Below are 15,270 nucleotides of genomic sequence, written 5' to 3'. Positions count from 1 at the left end.
GCTTAATATCATCATCATTATGTCCAAGGGAGCTGATATCCTTTCCCGAAAACAATAAAACTAACACTCTTAGCACAATACCTCCCAGGGCTACACCTGCTAAAAGGAAGTACGACGGGGACAAAGAACATGGGAGTTCTTCTAAGTCACAAACACTTGATAAACCATGTCTAAGTCCTATACCACCTGTAATTAATTCGGCCTTTATCCCGCCACCTGTTGTTAACTTGGACGACTTATCACCATCCTCCCACCAGGCCCTTTTGCCTATGATCGAACATCTGATCAAATCCCCAATACACCCCTTGATCGACAAAATCACTACGTTGGGGGAGAGGCTGACGGGGCTGGAGAACTCAATTAAATCTCTCCTGAAATCCTCAACTCACGTTGCAACAACACATTGCCCGCCGACAACTGCTTCTTAAAACCTACCCAAATTGACTACATCTCATGAAGCGGTGCTTACTCAAGTACCAACCCCCATCTCCTTGCTGCCTATCATTCCCAAAGCCCCCCTGAAACCGACAACAACGCGTCACATTCCATCCAAACATGTGCGCACCACCCATATACACTTACCTCCAGAAGCAGCGCCTTTTGTAATTGTTATCTCGGGAGTCCCTGAACTAACACAAGGTAAAGCTGAGAGACAACATGACCTTATGAACAAGGTCAAGTTCTGGCTATCTAAAAACAGACCTCTGCCCTACCACCTTGATGGTCGAATAATAAGCGTCCGGAGGGTGGGCTGGCTTGGACCCCTCAAAAAAGACATCTTGGGCGATCTGATCCTGATACGTTTTAGGAGCAGGCACATTGTGCCATACATGCAGACATGGCTATCTCAAAAGGGCGATGGACTTATTTCTACCTGGAACCTACATGACTTCTACCCCAATACGTCTTACATGCTTTCCCCCAGACCCCTGGGCATTGACAACAACCCAGTGGGTAGAGGAACCTATTTAAGTAATGGCAATAGTTTTTCCGTGGCTGTTAATTGTCTCAAACCGTCATACAACAGTTTTATGTATCGTAACTACTAAATCTTTTAGAACACTGTTACCTTCAATGTTGCCTAAAGGTTGTAGAAAGCATGTTATTACCAAAGCTTATTATACTTAAAGAGAGGGCTAAAGTCCTTTTTAATCTTTTAATTGTGTAATTTAAAGCCAATATGTGGTTCATTTTAAAATGCAATGTATTTTTTGTCTGTATGCTTTTATGATTTTAAAGTTAAAATCGAATAAAGCATTTTTGATTTGAAAAACAAGAAACATAGGACAATGATAGCCCTTTTATGTATGGTGCTAGTTGTCCGATGTCACATACTCAGGTCGGTTAATCAACCAGGTGGACATGTTCGCCCTGTCATGGCCCCAAGGGGTCCCGGGCTTTCTTCAGGACCGCATTGAACCCAATATGCCCCTACAGTGCTTCCCTATAACATGCGTAATGATTACACGCATACAATACCCGATTGAACCCTGGTCCAATCTGATTCCTTCAGTGTCAGGAGGAAACTTCTCCTGTAAACTTGTATCAGGTGCCTTATGGAGGGGCTGGGAAGGGAGTCCTGTAGTCACACCTTCATCTAGATCACCTATCGTGTATCCCTGTTCTCCTCCCGATGGTGCCCCTGTCCAGGGTTGGAGCTTCTAGTCATCAAAACTTCTTTTAAGTATCAACACTGGATGTGTGTCTTGAAGGTTCAATTTATTCCACTGGACAGCACACTGCCATAACAGGAGCTCGTCTAAATAACAGGAGCTTGTCTATTGATGTTGGTCTTCCTAGAACGCTCACCTAGAATGTCTGTGGCGACATTCTACAGCAAGGTGCAGGTTACCATTGGAACCTACATGTACCCCAACCCCCAACAAGAAGATAGTCTCTTATTGCATATTTGCTTGCTAATTTAGACCTACTTAAACTGTTGGCCTGCAACCTGATTCATCAAAAGTATTCTTTGATTTCTTTCTTTTCTAAATAAATCCTTTGAATCTAAGAGTTTGCCACTTACTGTGTCAAATGCTTTGAAACAGCTTGTTTTGTTGATATTTGTCACATTATGGAAGTGAAGAAGAAACTGGATACGTGTAAGTCTCTTGTATAAACATATTTAGCGCTTCTATTGGTCAGTACGCCTAGGGTGGGTTTTACCCTTGCTCATGTTTGGATGGCTTTCTTGTCTATCTCAGTTGTCTCCTCTTGATTGAATGTCTTTCCTACCTATTCCTTTGTACGTCTTTACAAGGAGTATTTCGGTCTCAGAGTGTTCTCAATTGATTGACTTGTATCCTTCCACTGTTGATGGCAGCCCATAAGTTCACTTGCATAAGTGTGTGCAGCAGGCACCAAGAAATGACATTGCATTACTGGAGCATCCCTACAATATTAGAAATGCATTTTAAGAATGCCACTGTAGATGCTTGCCCACATTTACAAGATAAACCTCTATGCAAAATGTGACATTTTAAAAAAACATTTAGGCAGAGAATAACTCTAAATCATGCGAGAATTTATGCTCCACATGTGATGCAGAACTTGGCATAACTGTCTGTTTTTTTCAGCTTTGTGAATCATTGGATGAGCTGCAAAATCTAAGCAGTGATTTGCGAAATGAAGGACAGTCACTTTGGAGCATGCTGGGCAGAATCATTGGACAGGTTTGTTTTTGTATTTTCTTCAATCCATGCACTTAATTTCAGAGTACTTTTTTGGTTTCTCCCTTGCTCTGGTGTCTGAAAGACTCGATTTGAGCTGGTGGTTTAAGCACTACTCTGCGGGTAATCTTGGGTGACTGAAATGTATCTAGAGCTTTACTGGGCAACTACTGGAGGACCTGTGGCTTAATTTTGTTGTTGTAATAGCGATCTTTGTTTCAAAATTCTTTAATTTGCTTTAACTGATTGACCGGTCATTTGTGATGAAGACAAACCTGAAATGTAAGGGACAAACCCATCCTCTCTTTTTTTCCAAGCATGCTCTAGATTAGAAAATAATGTTACTGCTGAATTTGTTTGATTTCCGTTTTCTTACATTCTTCTATGCCCTTTAGATTGAACATAGTGCACTTTGTCTTTTACAGAGCCACCTGTCACTAGTTAACTTCTGACCACAGTGGTACAATTATTTGCATAGTTTTGCTTTTCCTTTTGTTTAAGCCAGGCTTTTTTTCTCTAAACCCCAATTACCTTTTATCCTTGTATGACATTTCTCAATACATTGGCAGCATTTGTTTACCACACCAATTATTGTTATAAAGATTTGTTTCCATTTACCTGTTCATGAAAGCCATATTTTAGGAGCAATTTTTTTCATTTGAAAGATTTATTTGCAAAGAAGTCATTCTTTTTATTTCATGTGAGTTACAAACATGAGGTAAAGATTTAACCCCTCAACTCTTCACTTTACACGCTTCTCTTAATTCACTCCTTCTATCTTTGTGCGTTGAGACTACTTTAACTGTGTTGGCATTGGGTATCCCTTTAGAAACCCCCTTCCAAGCAGTAAAATTACTTCTGTACATACATACACCTTTCTGTTAGTTTATCCTTAGCGTCTATTACTCAATCAATCATACTTCTCTCAGCTTTTTGGAATATAGTAACATCTGTGTGTTCTGTAAATGAAAAGGCAATGGCTGAAGAGCAACTTCAACACATTTGTGAATGACATTGCCTCTGCAGTTAATAATTACTAGTGGTTTCTAAGCTCTAGTATTGAATGAGTAATGTCCTTCCATGAACTAAGAGCTGCAACTTATTTTCCTATGGGAGCTTGTCCCAACGCATAGACACATTTCCAAGTTCATTATCCCAGAAATCCTTATTTTTTAGTTAACTTCAAAACATAATCACCAAATTGGGGGATTTCATAATAGCTGTTGGACTACCTATGACAAGGCAAGAACACTGCAGGCTGGTAACTGGACTTTATGCTAGTACAGTTGATAGAATTATCTTCAGGTATCAGACTGTATCAAGACATTTTCCTTGAGCAGTACCCATGCACGCCGGTAGGTGGCATTCTTTGTCTCGGTGTTTCGTTATCTGCATCGTCCATGCCTGTATTGACATGTGTGCTGCCTATATAGGTGCCTCCCTATCTTTCTGAAGTCAGTTCTTTTCTTTCCACGCCTGTCAGTGCACTCCCGTAAGAGCTACCTCTTAGTCTTTTTTTGACTAAAATTTTTTTCGACCTGTGTCAGTCTTTTTGAGTTTTTTTCCTCCTGGTATGGCAGGATGTCCTCACCGAAGGCCAGCTTCAAACCATGTGGCACCTGTCATAGATTGAAGTTGGTGCCGGACCTGCACAATGTATGCCTCAGGTGCCTCGATCGCTGACATGACCCGTAGGCCTGTGCTGATTGCTGAGCACGGACCCGAAGGCTTTGAAGGAGCGATTCCTCAAGTTCCTGGCGGTTCGATGTGCGACTGCAATGATTGAAGTCCAGATAGGGGTCGCAGAGTCAGAGATCCTCATTGCACTCCAAGTCATCGGAACACTGGTAAGTCACACCACCACAAGAAGAAGAAGAAGTAGAAGTAGAAGTGGTCTTTGACTTCTCCACATCCGTCTGCCGATGAGAATGTTTACATTCGATGCCTGGCTGTGCAATTGAGCCATCACCTGGGTCGCCTCTGCACCACCCTGAGCTTCTGGGAGCCAAAGCGACCCCCACCCAATGCAGAGAATTTTATGAGGTCATGCACCTCATATTGGGGCAGCCAGGGGCCCCTTTTGGTTCCAAGCTGGCAGCTCAGGTGCCTGTCAGATCAAGAGCTTTAGAGTTGAAGATGAAGGCAGTGAGAATTCCTCCTAGTGCTTATCAGTGGGTTAAAAAGTGTCCACAATACATGGCCATCCAGTTCTTGGCCTAGTTGTAGAATGCACAGACAAATAGACATAAATTCAGTTTCAACTGTGATTCTGTGTGAAGGAGGGATACAGTAGTCAAAATATTGCCAAGGCAAAAGTGAAAGTAACATCTGATAGAGACTACTAGCCGCAGATTCCTTAACATAGAATATCCCCAGGCGTGAGACTGGACCCGGATAACTTTCTTGCCCAGCATCCCTGCGTCCCAGGGGAGGGGGGGTGAGGAGGAGGGGGGGGGGGGGCGGTGCCACGCGAGTCCGCCTGACGTCCTCCGCGGGCATGCCGTCAGCGAGGTCACAGAAGCCCCACCCGGCGCGCTGACATCAGTTTTCTTCTTTTCTGCATGCAACTTGGAACCAAATTCTGCATCCTGGCCTGTTTCAGGCCTCCTGTTTTTGCCTTGAGCGTTTTTTCTTGTGAACAGTGTGCGAATGCCTTTAGGCTTCAAAACTGCTTGGCTTGTGTGCGCCATATGTCAGCGACGGATCCTCACTCCATCTGCCTGTGGTGTTTTGGGGAGCACCACGACTCCACACACTGTGAGTCATGCCAGCAAATGAAACCGAAGTCCCGGCGGGAGCGCCAGATAAAACGCCTTTCGGCACGCATGTCCAGGTCGGCATGGTCACCGCATCCATCCCCTGCGGACGGCTTCAAGAACCGCCGCCTGCGTCTCAGACATCATCCTTCTCCCAGGCCCCATGAGCGTCTCTCACCTGTTGCTAAGTGTCGCAGTTTGTCCCCGAGAGCTGGTCACCGACCTGCTGGGGGCGTGGGTTCCCCACTGGTGGTGCGGCCCGCGTGTCGCCGCCCTATCAGGCACGGGGGAGACTAGAGCCCAGATGGAGGCCTATGCGGCGGCCTTGCAGGCTTCGTTGGCTCCTCCTTCTCCTCCGGGGAAGTCTGCGGATACCTTGCCGCATGCGGGGACTTATGCTGCGTCGCCGGCGGCTCTGGCCCCGGCGCAAACAGGTGTGGCTCCAGGTTCGAGGATGTTGTGCCATCGGGGTGCAACCCTTCTAGGTTCCCTCCTTCGGACCATGGCACCTCTGCCTCGCCGCAAACCCTCGAGGGGTCCCAGTGGTGTCGCGGAAGGTTGCCTGGGCTTGGGCGTGTCCCTGAGTCCCCCTCGGTCCTCTGGGCAGGAGGTGGCCTTGCCCGAGGGGACGCCGCTCAGGTGCCGGCTGTTGCTGGCCTTAGCGGCGCCGCAGGAGACGGCTTGGGGTCGGGGTCCCTCCTCGCATGCGGCTGCCTCGTCGGGGTCGAGTCGACCCCTTTCCGGCACCGCTCCTTAGCCGCCCTGGCTCCGGCCCAGCCTCGGTCTCTGGTCCGCACGTTGTGGCCGAGATCGTCCACCGGTGGACGTTGACTCTACATCACCGGGCCGGCGTCCAGTTGTTGATTCGTCTTCAGACGCCCCCTCTTCTCCAGAGGTTCGGCGGTTGATGGTTTCTTCTCCGGAGACGGGTCGCCGTGTCGTGGCCTTTCCCACGGCATAGACTAAGGATGGCTCTTCGCCGTCGCCGTGACTGCAGTCTTTGCCGGAGGCGCCTCAGATTCCCCCTTCCTCTTTACCTCTTCCTCTTTTCAGGACTTGGCCTTTCCTTCCTCCGGTTGGTCTGGGGGACGGCCGCCTTAGCTTTCAGCCGTTGCCCACAGAGGAACTGCTTTCCCTACCGCGGGGCTCTATGGAGGCGTGTGCTACCTTCGCCCGGGCTGTTTCCACGGCTGCGGGAATCTTGCACATTGGCGATCTAGCCGCCCATTTTCCCACGGATCATCTTCTGGAGGTCCTCCATCAGGGTTCTGGTGGTCGGGAGCTGCTTCTTCCCTTCGAGGCTTCGCTCCACACTTCGCTTTTGGGGGCTTGGGGGCGGCCAGCCACAGGGGACCTGGTGCTCCAACAACTTCTGCACTGTCACCGCCCTGCACTGCATGATCCTGTTGGTCTTTCCCTTCACCCTCTGCCAGGGGCCCTCTTTTACAGACTACCTTTCCCTCCCTGCCATCGGTGTTGTATCCCCTGTCACTGGATGCCCGCTGGTTAGATTCCTGGGGGCGCAATATCTTCACCTCCACCAGCGCGGCCTTGCAGGCCCTTAACACTCTGTGTGTCTTGGCTAGGGCCACTTCTTGCTTGTGGGATTTGGCTGAGTGCCTTCTGTCTGCCTCTTCTCAGGAGGGTGCCTGTGTTGATCTGCGGCACCATGTGTTGGATGGCCGGGAGCTGACAGCATTCATTCTTCGCTCCGCTCTGGACATTTGGGAGGGGCTGGGTCGTACCATGGCTTCTTCTGTGGCCCTTCGTCTGAATGCCTGGCTCCGGGATAGGGTGTTCCCGGAGAACGTTGGGGAACGGCTGGTGGATCTTCCTTTTGATGGTACTCTTTTGTTCCACGCCACTGCGGACTCTGCCATTCAGAGGTTTTTGGCGGGGCTTCGTCTTCCTCCTCCGCCTTCTCCTCCTCAGTGACCGGTTAGTCATTCTGGTTTTTGGGAGGTGTTCTTCCATTGTGTTCTGGGGCCTTCTTGCGAGTCGCCCTGTGTATGTGTGTATTCTGTGTGATTATTTTGCCTTCCGTTCCCTTTGTTCAGACCTTGGTGCTGTTGGCTGTTGGTCCTGCCCTTTTTGATTATGGTTTTGGCTATTGGTAATCCGTGTTGGCCCTGAGATTAGGCCTTCTGTGTATTCTTATTGGCTGATTGGCAAGCCGTCTGCGCTTCCTCCACTGGTCCTTTTGTTTTTCCTCTGCTGCAGATACTTTTTCCTAAGAGGGTTCCCATGTCTTGGAACATAACATGCCCTATGTGGGGTATTTGTAGCTATTATATAGCTCTGTCATGTGCTGGGAGGTGTGGTCGTCCTTTTGGGCCTCTGCTCTCTGTGGCGTCAAGGTATGTTGCAGATGTGATCTCTTACTACTGGTTTTGGAGTGGCTTGCGTTGCGCCACGGTCTGTCCTTCTTCTGGATCGCTGTGTCGCTAGCCCGGACTGGCTGCTGTCTGAGGCTGTGCATTGCAGCTCTGCCTGGTACCACTTCTTCGGCTCGTGTGTGATGGCCCCACCCTTAGGGTGTTTCTGGGCCCTTCTTGGCCCTCGTGGCCTCTTACTTCGGCTGGTGTCTGGCTTGTCCCGGGTGCACCGTTCTGTGGTATTGGCTGCTGGCTGTGCATGCTAGTACAGACCTGTTGTTCTTCTGCACCATTGTGCCTTTTGTCTCTTCTTCTCTCCAGTCTGCCTTTTTGCTGAGGAGCCGTTCGGTCGGTCTGTTGCCTTCCGGTGGGGATAGGCTCTGATGCCCTCTAAACTGGGTGTGTTCCCGGTTGAGGGGCGCCTGCCTCGTCTCCTTGGAGTATCTGGGTAGCTCTTCTTTCTTGGTGCTCCTCTGCATTGCCTATGACTCTGGGGAGATCCTTGGTACTTTGACTGGGCTTGGGGTGCTGACCACCAGTCCCCCTCAGGGACTGGTGGTCTTCTAGATGAGAAGGCTCCTTTTTGCCTCGGGGGACTGTTCCCTGTCCGGTTGGCTCATCCCCTGTCGGGCCCTGTGTTGTGTCCAGGCTGGTGGGTCCTTTTGCAGACCCTCCTTCCCTTTGGGTATGGCTAGGGTATCTATTCTATGTTAAGGAATCTGTGGCTAGTAGTCTCTATCAGATGTACAAGTTACTTACCTTCAGTAACGATGTATCTGGTAGAGACGACTCTAGCCGCAGATTCCTTCACGAACCACCCTTCCTCCCCGTTTATGCAAGGACCCTCTGCTTGGGTTGCTGCAGTTGCCTGCCTCTGGATACCATGTTTGCTGTTAGTAGCCTCTTCGCTTTCTCCTGGTCAAGCATCCCTCCAGCTGGTTTCTGTTCGATTTGGGGGCCTACCTTGCTCTTTCCCATCTGTTGTTGGGGTTTCTGATCCCTACATGGTCTTGGTCGGGGGTTCTTTACCTGTCCTTGGCCTCCTGTTCCCTTGTGATGGCACTATGGCCCGCGGATGGGTTGCCTGTCCTTGATTTCTTCCTCCTTTCTGGAGGTATGCCCTTCCTTGGCAGGGTGATCTGGGGTTGGATTACTGTTGCTCCTTTGTTCCGGGGTTGTGACCCTTCCCCTTATGGTTGTGGTTGCAGTCGTTCTTCATCTTTTTCTTTTTCTTTCTTTCTGTTGAGGCACTTTCACATGCTTGTGCCTCCAGGATGACTCTTGCCTTGGCTTGCAGGTTGCCTCCGCTAAGTGGTGCTTGCGCTTTCTTGTTATGGCATTACTGCTCTAGCTTCTGGTTCCTTACTGCCACTGGTGCTTTCGCCTTGGCTTGCACGAGTTGTTCCTTGGTGTGGTGCTCTGCTCCTTTTCTGTTCTGACCCGCTGTTGTTGCCTTCTGGTGCCTTTGGGCCGTCTAGTGGTGTGCCTCGCTTTTTGTTTCTCTCTTTGTTTCTCTGGTTTTTGTACACTGTTCCCATGCTCTTCTCAGTTTCTGTTGTGATGGTTCCGCGTTGCGGCGCGGAAAAGCTCTCCGAAGCAAACTGATGTCAGCGCGCCGGGGTGGAGCTTATGTGACCTCGCTGACGTCACGCCGCAAAGGATGTTGGGCAGAGTCACGTGGCACCGCCGCCCCCCCCCCCCCCCACCCCCCACAACCCCCCCCCCCCCTCACCCCCTACAACCCCCCCCCCCCCCCCCCCTCACCCCCTCACCTTCCCCCCCTGCGTGCAGGGATGCTGGGCAAGAAAGTTTGCCGGGTCCAGTCTCACACCTGGGGATATTCTACGTTAAGGAATCTGCGTCTAGAATCATCGTCTCTACCAGATACATCGTTACCGAAGGTAAGTAACTTGTACTTTAGTACTTATAGGTGAGTGGGTTTGTTGTGTATTTTGGGTAGTGGAGTGAAAGTGTTGTGAGGAAGTGCATTCAAGAGAGAGCGAAAAGAGTGCATGAAGAGGAAAGTGGTGAGGTGTATGATATGCCAATGTGGAGAGAAAAAGGATGCAAATGTCACGCATGACTAACAGGATTGATTGAGAAACCCTCCAGAAGACCCCTATCATTTCTACAGGCCTTAACTGTTTAATGCAGAGCCTCACTGTTTCACAATTGAAATATTTTCAGTTCAATTATTTACAAAAAAATCATTATTTTTACTCATTTATCTTAAACAGCTAACAACTATTGTCAAAGGCAATAGTCCTGACCGGTTTTAGAGAGGAACCAAAATACTGGTCGCACGGCATACTGTGAAAGTCAGAGATATGTAATTTGTGTTTAAGCCATAAGCTTAATTACATAGGTCATGCTTGGCCCTTTTGAAGACCTCCCCACTTTTTTCATCCCACTTAAAGCCATGATGTAAAAATCTTCCATTTCTGGTGCTTTGCAGCAGCTTTAAGATCTTATATTTTCTCGTTGCTCAAATGGTTGTAATTTCTGATATTTGTGTTTCCCTCATCTTTATTGTTTGATTTTGCTCGTGAAAAAGTGTCACTCATTATCGTTGACTGTCACTCATAATTTGAATGTCACACACAAGCATTCTCAAACCTTGGCGGCTATGCGCTGGGTCCAGCTCGTACTCCGGGTCTTCTCCTCGGCTTGGTGCATGAAATGGTTCCCAATGTCTTCTCGGGCCTGTGACCCCCACCACGCCGGCTCCACCAGTCCAAAGCAGTGTGCTGCACAAAGTCTACCGGGCAAGGTGTAACTCCTGCATTGTTTATTCCAGGCCACGATCCACTCCCACAGTGCTGCTTTGCTACATATGTCGGCCGCTTGAAAACAGAGACTGGCGGCCCGGGCACCCATTGTTCAGAGCACCTGTCTGGAGTCCTCCCTTGTATCTGCCTCTCACTGCCAGCATCCCAGCCGCTATGGCTTCACAGCCTTATCAAGTCCTGCCAGCCTACGAATGAGTCACAGGTGGTCAGAGAAGGTTTATACGCTGGAGAATCGCTTGAGAGGAGCAACTCATCAACACATCCACCATCTTCTCCCAGCATAACCCCCGCCCCCATTCATTGCTTCATGAGATTTGTCCACACCCTGATTATAGATCTCCCCCTTCCCGTCCCACTGTCTACCTTAAAGAAAGAAGCATTTGCAATACAATAGGTCTTGCATTTGTGAGAGTTGAAGCTATTGGTATTGTAAATGCCTTTTTATCTATTTTGATAATTAACACATAAATAAAAGGCATTGCTATTTACAATGCCAATAGCTCAAACTCTTGTAAATGCGAGACCTAGTTCATTTAAAAGAAGCAGCCACTAGTCTCCTGGGCTACTTGGAAAGTGAAAGCGCTTATGGCGCGCTGATTGTGCAGGAAAGTATTTTGTGCCTGCAGTAGGAGAAATTCATTAAAGAAAATAGTGCTTACTGACCGTGACCGGCATAAGAGATACCGGAGGTTACAAATGAAGTCAAGGCGGTACGAAGGTGGGCCTAACAAGCCTATTAACCAATCAGAAGCCAGCATTTACAAAGGACAGTGACACAAGCCAATAACAAATATGGGCGGAGAGTAGGCGGAGCTTCAAGTCTATACTTGAATACAGCACGCCTCGCAGAGCAGCACATGCGCTGCCAAGGCTCGACCTAAAAAGTTTTAACTCTCCTCTCGCTCCTTTCGTTACTAGCTGGTATCAGCTACCCATTTTACAGAATCATGGAAGTTACCCGTGTTGTTCTGCATACAATCCAATAATTTCCATATAACATGAGGGCTACCCACACTAGAAACAGAAGACCTACCACTCACGAGAAGACCGTCAACAAACAAATGACCCGCTACCTCAAGGAAAATAACATCCTGGACCCGTCCCTGTCCGGGTTCCGCAGCAACCACAGCACCGAAACTGCCCTGATCGCTGCCTCCAACGACATCAGAACCCTGCTAGACATCGAAGAAACCGCAACCCTCATCCTCCTGGACCTGTCAGCCGCCTTCGACACAGTCTCCCACTGCACACTACAAACTTGGCTCCACGACGCCGGGATTCAAGAGAAGGCCCTGGACTGGATCACCTCCTTCCTCTGTGGCAGAACACAGAGCCTCCGCCCCCCCTCCCCCTTCCGCTCCGAAGCCACCGAGATCATCTGCGGCGTACCCCAAGGCTAATCCCTCAGCCCAACGATGTTCAAAACCTACATGACACCGCTCGCCCACGTCGACCGACTACATGACCTCAACATCCTCTCCTACACTGATGACACCCAACTGATCCTCTCCCTCACCAAGGATCCCCACACTGCCAAAACCACCCTCCACGAATGAATGAAGGCCATTGCCGAATGGATGAGGAACAGCCGACTGAAGCTGAACTTAGACAAGACAGAGGTCCTCATCCTCGGATCCACCCCTTTTGCCTGGGATGACTCCTGGTGGCCGACCTCACTGGGAACAGCTCCAACACTCACTGACCACGCGCGCAAGCTAGGGATCATCCTCGACTCCACCCTCTCCATGACTAAGCAGGTCAACGCCGTCTCTTCCTCCTGCTTCAACACCCTCCGCATGCTCCGCAAGATCTACAAGTGGATCCCCACCAAATCGAGAAGAACAGTCACCCAGGCCCTCGTCAGCAGCAGGCTGGACTACGGAAACACACTCTATGCAGGAGCCTCGGCCAAACTCCTGAAAAGGCTTAAACGAATCCAGAACTCCTCTGCACACCTGATCCTCGACATCCCTCGCCACAGCCACATCACACCCCATGTAAGAGACCTGCACTGGCTCCCTGTCAGCAAGAGGATAACCTTCAAGCTCCTCACCCACGCACACAAGGCGCTCCACAACACCGGACCAGCGTACCTGAACAGACGACTCAACTTCTACACCCCCACCCGCCAGCTACGCTCCGCCGACCTCGCCACAGTTCCCCGCATCCGAAGAGCAACCTCCGGATCGTTCTCCCACCTCGCTGCAAAGACCTGGAACACCCTCCCCATCCACCTACGACAGACCCAAGAACTGCTGGCCTTCAGAAGACTCCTCAAAACCTGGCTTTTCGAACAGTAGCAACATTCACCTCCCCCCAGCGCCTTGAGACCCTCACGGGTAAGTAGTGCTCTTTAAAAAATGTTTTGATTGATTAATTGAGTGATTGATGATGCCTAACGAGCCGACACCGGTCTGCAGTGCAATCCTTGAAACTATGGTCGGATGGACCACAACGGCTGTCGGCGCTGAAAAGACATATCATTGAAGAATGGGCGCTATAATGATTGCTCTAATACAAATATAAAAAAGATGCATAGTTAAATGTATATTCTTGCAATGTTTTAGATTTCATTTCTGATTCGACGCTAGCGATCTGAAAGACGTTGAAATAATTCGCATAGCATATATAAAAATGCAGCCATTAGTTAGGGTGTTTTTCTGGTGGTTTAATTAATTAATATTGCATTTCATGACCGTTGCCAACTTGGACGCCACCGTTTCTAGCTCCAGGTGCAAATCTTGTCTCGGCAGGTGCTTGTCTCTGATGTATTATTACAAGGCCAGTTCTTTAGATATCCACGCAGGATCCGAGAGCAGGAAACCCTTTATACTCTTAGAAAACTGCCAAAGAACAAAGTTAACAAATGTATTTCTTAGTATAAGCATTAGGGGAAAAATCGGGCAGAAGTAGAATTCATTTGCACAGCTTGCATGACACTTTTTTTTCCAGTTGGCTGAACAGATGCAGGCCCAGAGGGCCATCGAGAAATGACTTTGATAGATGGTTGCTGTCTGCGAAGCTAGCACACAGCAGATTAGTAGAAACCCGAAGAGAATCTCTTCTGCTTTGTGGAGAGTTTGGCCCAATAAGATAATTTTTCTAATTAACCTATGGAGCACCGATGGAGCGGGGATCTTGAGGAAAATAAACTGCCTCAATATTCTTTTGTCAAGCGCGCTAGATGTTTTCCCCGTTTTACTTTTTTCTTTTTTTTAACCTACCATCCTACTTGTCCTTGTCTGTCACATTTAAAGCCGGGGAAACATGTTAAACTGGAAGCTTTGGGCGTCATGTTGTGCATTTCGAATAGGAAAGCATATATGTGTTTGAGTTAATGTGTGCGTTTTAATGGATGCTACCTTTTGCAATCTCCCCTTCCCAGCATGTTTGGCTAGCAAACAGTTTACTGTTGATCAAAGGAAAAGAATAATGCTTCTTTCTGTACCAAAATAGTTCTTTACTATTCATATTTTTAAATTGGTAGAAGTTGACTGGACCAGCTATTCTGCGCTCCCCTAAAGAAAGAAGACCAAGCAAGAAAGAAGGTGCAACACACAAAATTTCAACACTTCCAGCAGTACTGCACAGGTAAGTAATCCGAATAAGAAATACTCCATTATTTATTTATATATTTGAGAAACGGGAAGAAGACTGTAGAAAAAAAACATTGGCAAAGCCAGTGGGTCTCACCTTTTGGCTGCTAATGTGCACCTATTAGCTTTGCTGATCATTTTGCTGATGCTATGAGCACAAAACAAAAAAAAGTATGATACGTCGTATGTCATGACGCAGCAGTTTTTTAAATTTTATTTACTGATCCAAAGCAGGGGACAACAATCTTAGCTGAGTAAATTAAAAAAATGTGATTGTGTGTGCAAAAGGGCTTTTTGAAAAAGGAGCTGCCAGGCTGCAGATTACGTTAAGAGTAAGGGGTCCCAGTGAAAGAGAGCATGTAATTACATAAATTATTAGAATAATGCTAATCAACAAAGAAAAAGTACCTCTATAATGTTTTAATCACATTATAGGAAAAGAGCAATATTACACATTCAAAAAGCGTACACAATTGTAGTGGTATAGGTGCCCCTGGGGGTGGAGGGGAAGTGATATAGTGAAGGTAGGGTGGGGGGAGGGTTTAGTGACAATAAAAGCGCGATATTGATCAGATAGTAGTAATAAAATTCCAATGTTCAGTAGTAGACAAAATAAACAGTTAATCAATGTCACAGTTTCAAAAAACATGCCCCAATGTCCATTTTATGCAAGAATAGTGGGTTGAGCGGGGCTGTTGGAGGGTAGGGATGTATGTCGACGTTTCGACCCTGGGAAAGCAGGATTGGTCGGATTCCTTGCACATGGGTCTTCTTCAGGACGGGCGGTATAATAGGGGCAGCCAACCTAGTATTAAAAGGATTATTTAATTAATTATATACTGGGTAAGTCTTTTGTCTGATCTAGGTGGGTAGGGTAAACAATAGACGTACCTGAGTACATCCGATTGGGGATGGAGTTATTCCAGAAAAGGGTCCATGACATTAGTTCAAAACCTTAAGAAAAATCATAATTGCACTCATTAGAAATATAATTTTCTGATTAAATCTACCAACTTAATAAAAGAAAATGCCGGGGCACTTACTAATAAGGTAAAGTCCGAATTCCCTGTTGGGTCCTAGTGCTG

The 15,270-nt window shown here is 47.9% G+C and overlaps 1 protein-coding gene across 12 annotated transcripts in view; it reads left to right on the top strand.

The window, feature by feature from the left end:
* Nucleotides 1-15,270, top strand: part of PHF14 (PHD finger protein 14) — a 1,195,141-nt gene that overhangs the window by 325,308 nt on the left and 854,563 nt on the right. For all 12 annotated transcript variants that reach the window (XM_086941991.1, XM_086941985.1, XM_086941984.1 and 9 more), the window contains 2 exons: nucleotides 2,577-2,672; nucleotides 14,077-14,180. In XM_086941991.1, the coding sequence (XP_086798117.1) occupies nucleotides 2,577-2,672; nucleotides 14,077-14,180 (200 nt within the window). The remainder of the gene's footprint in view (nucleotides 1-2,576; nucleotides 2,673-14,076; nucleotides 14,181-15,270) is intronic.

Source organism: Lissotriton vulgaris, chromosome 10, assembly GCF_964263255.1.
Source record: "Lissotriton vulgaris chromosome 10, aLisVul1.2, whole genome shotgun sequence".
Lineage (NCBI taxonomy): Eukaryota > Metazoa > Chordata > Amphibia > Caudata > Salamandridae > Lissotriton > Lissotriton vulgaris.
The sequence above is the reverse complement of the archived record's forward strand: the minus strand, read 5'-3'. Positions and strand labels throughout refer to the sequence as shown.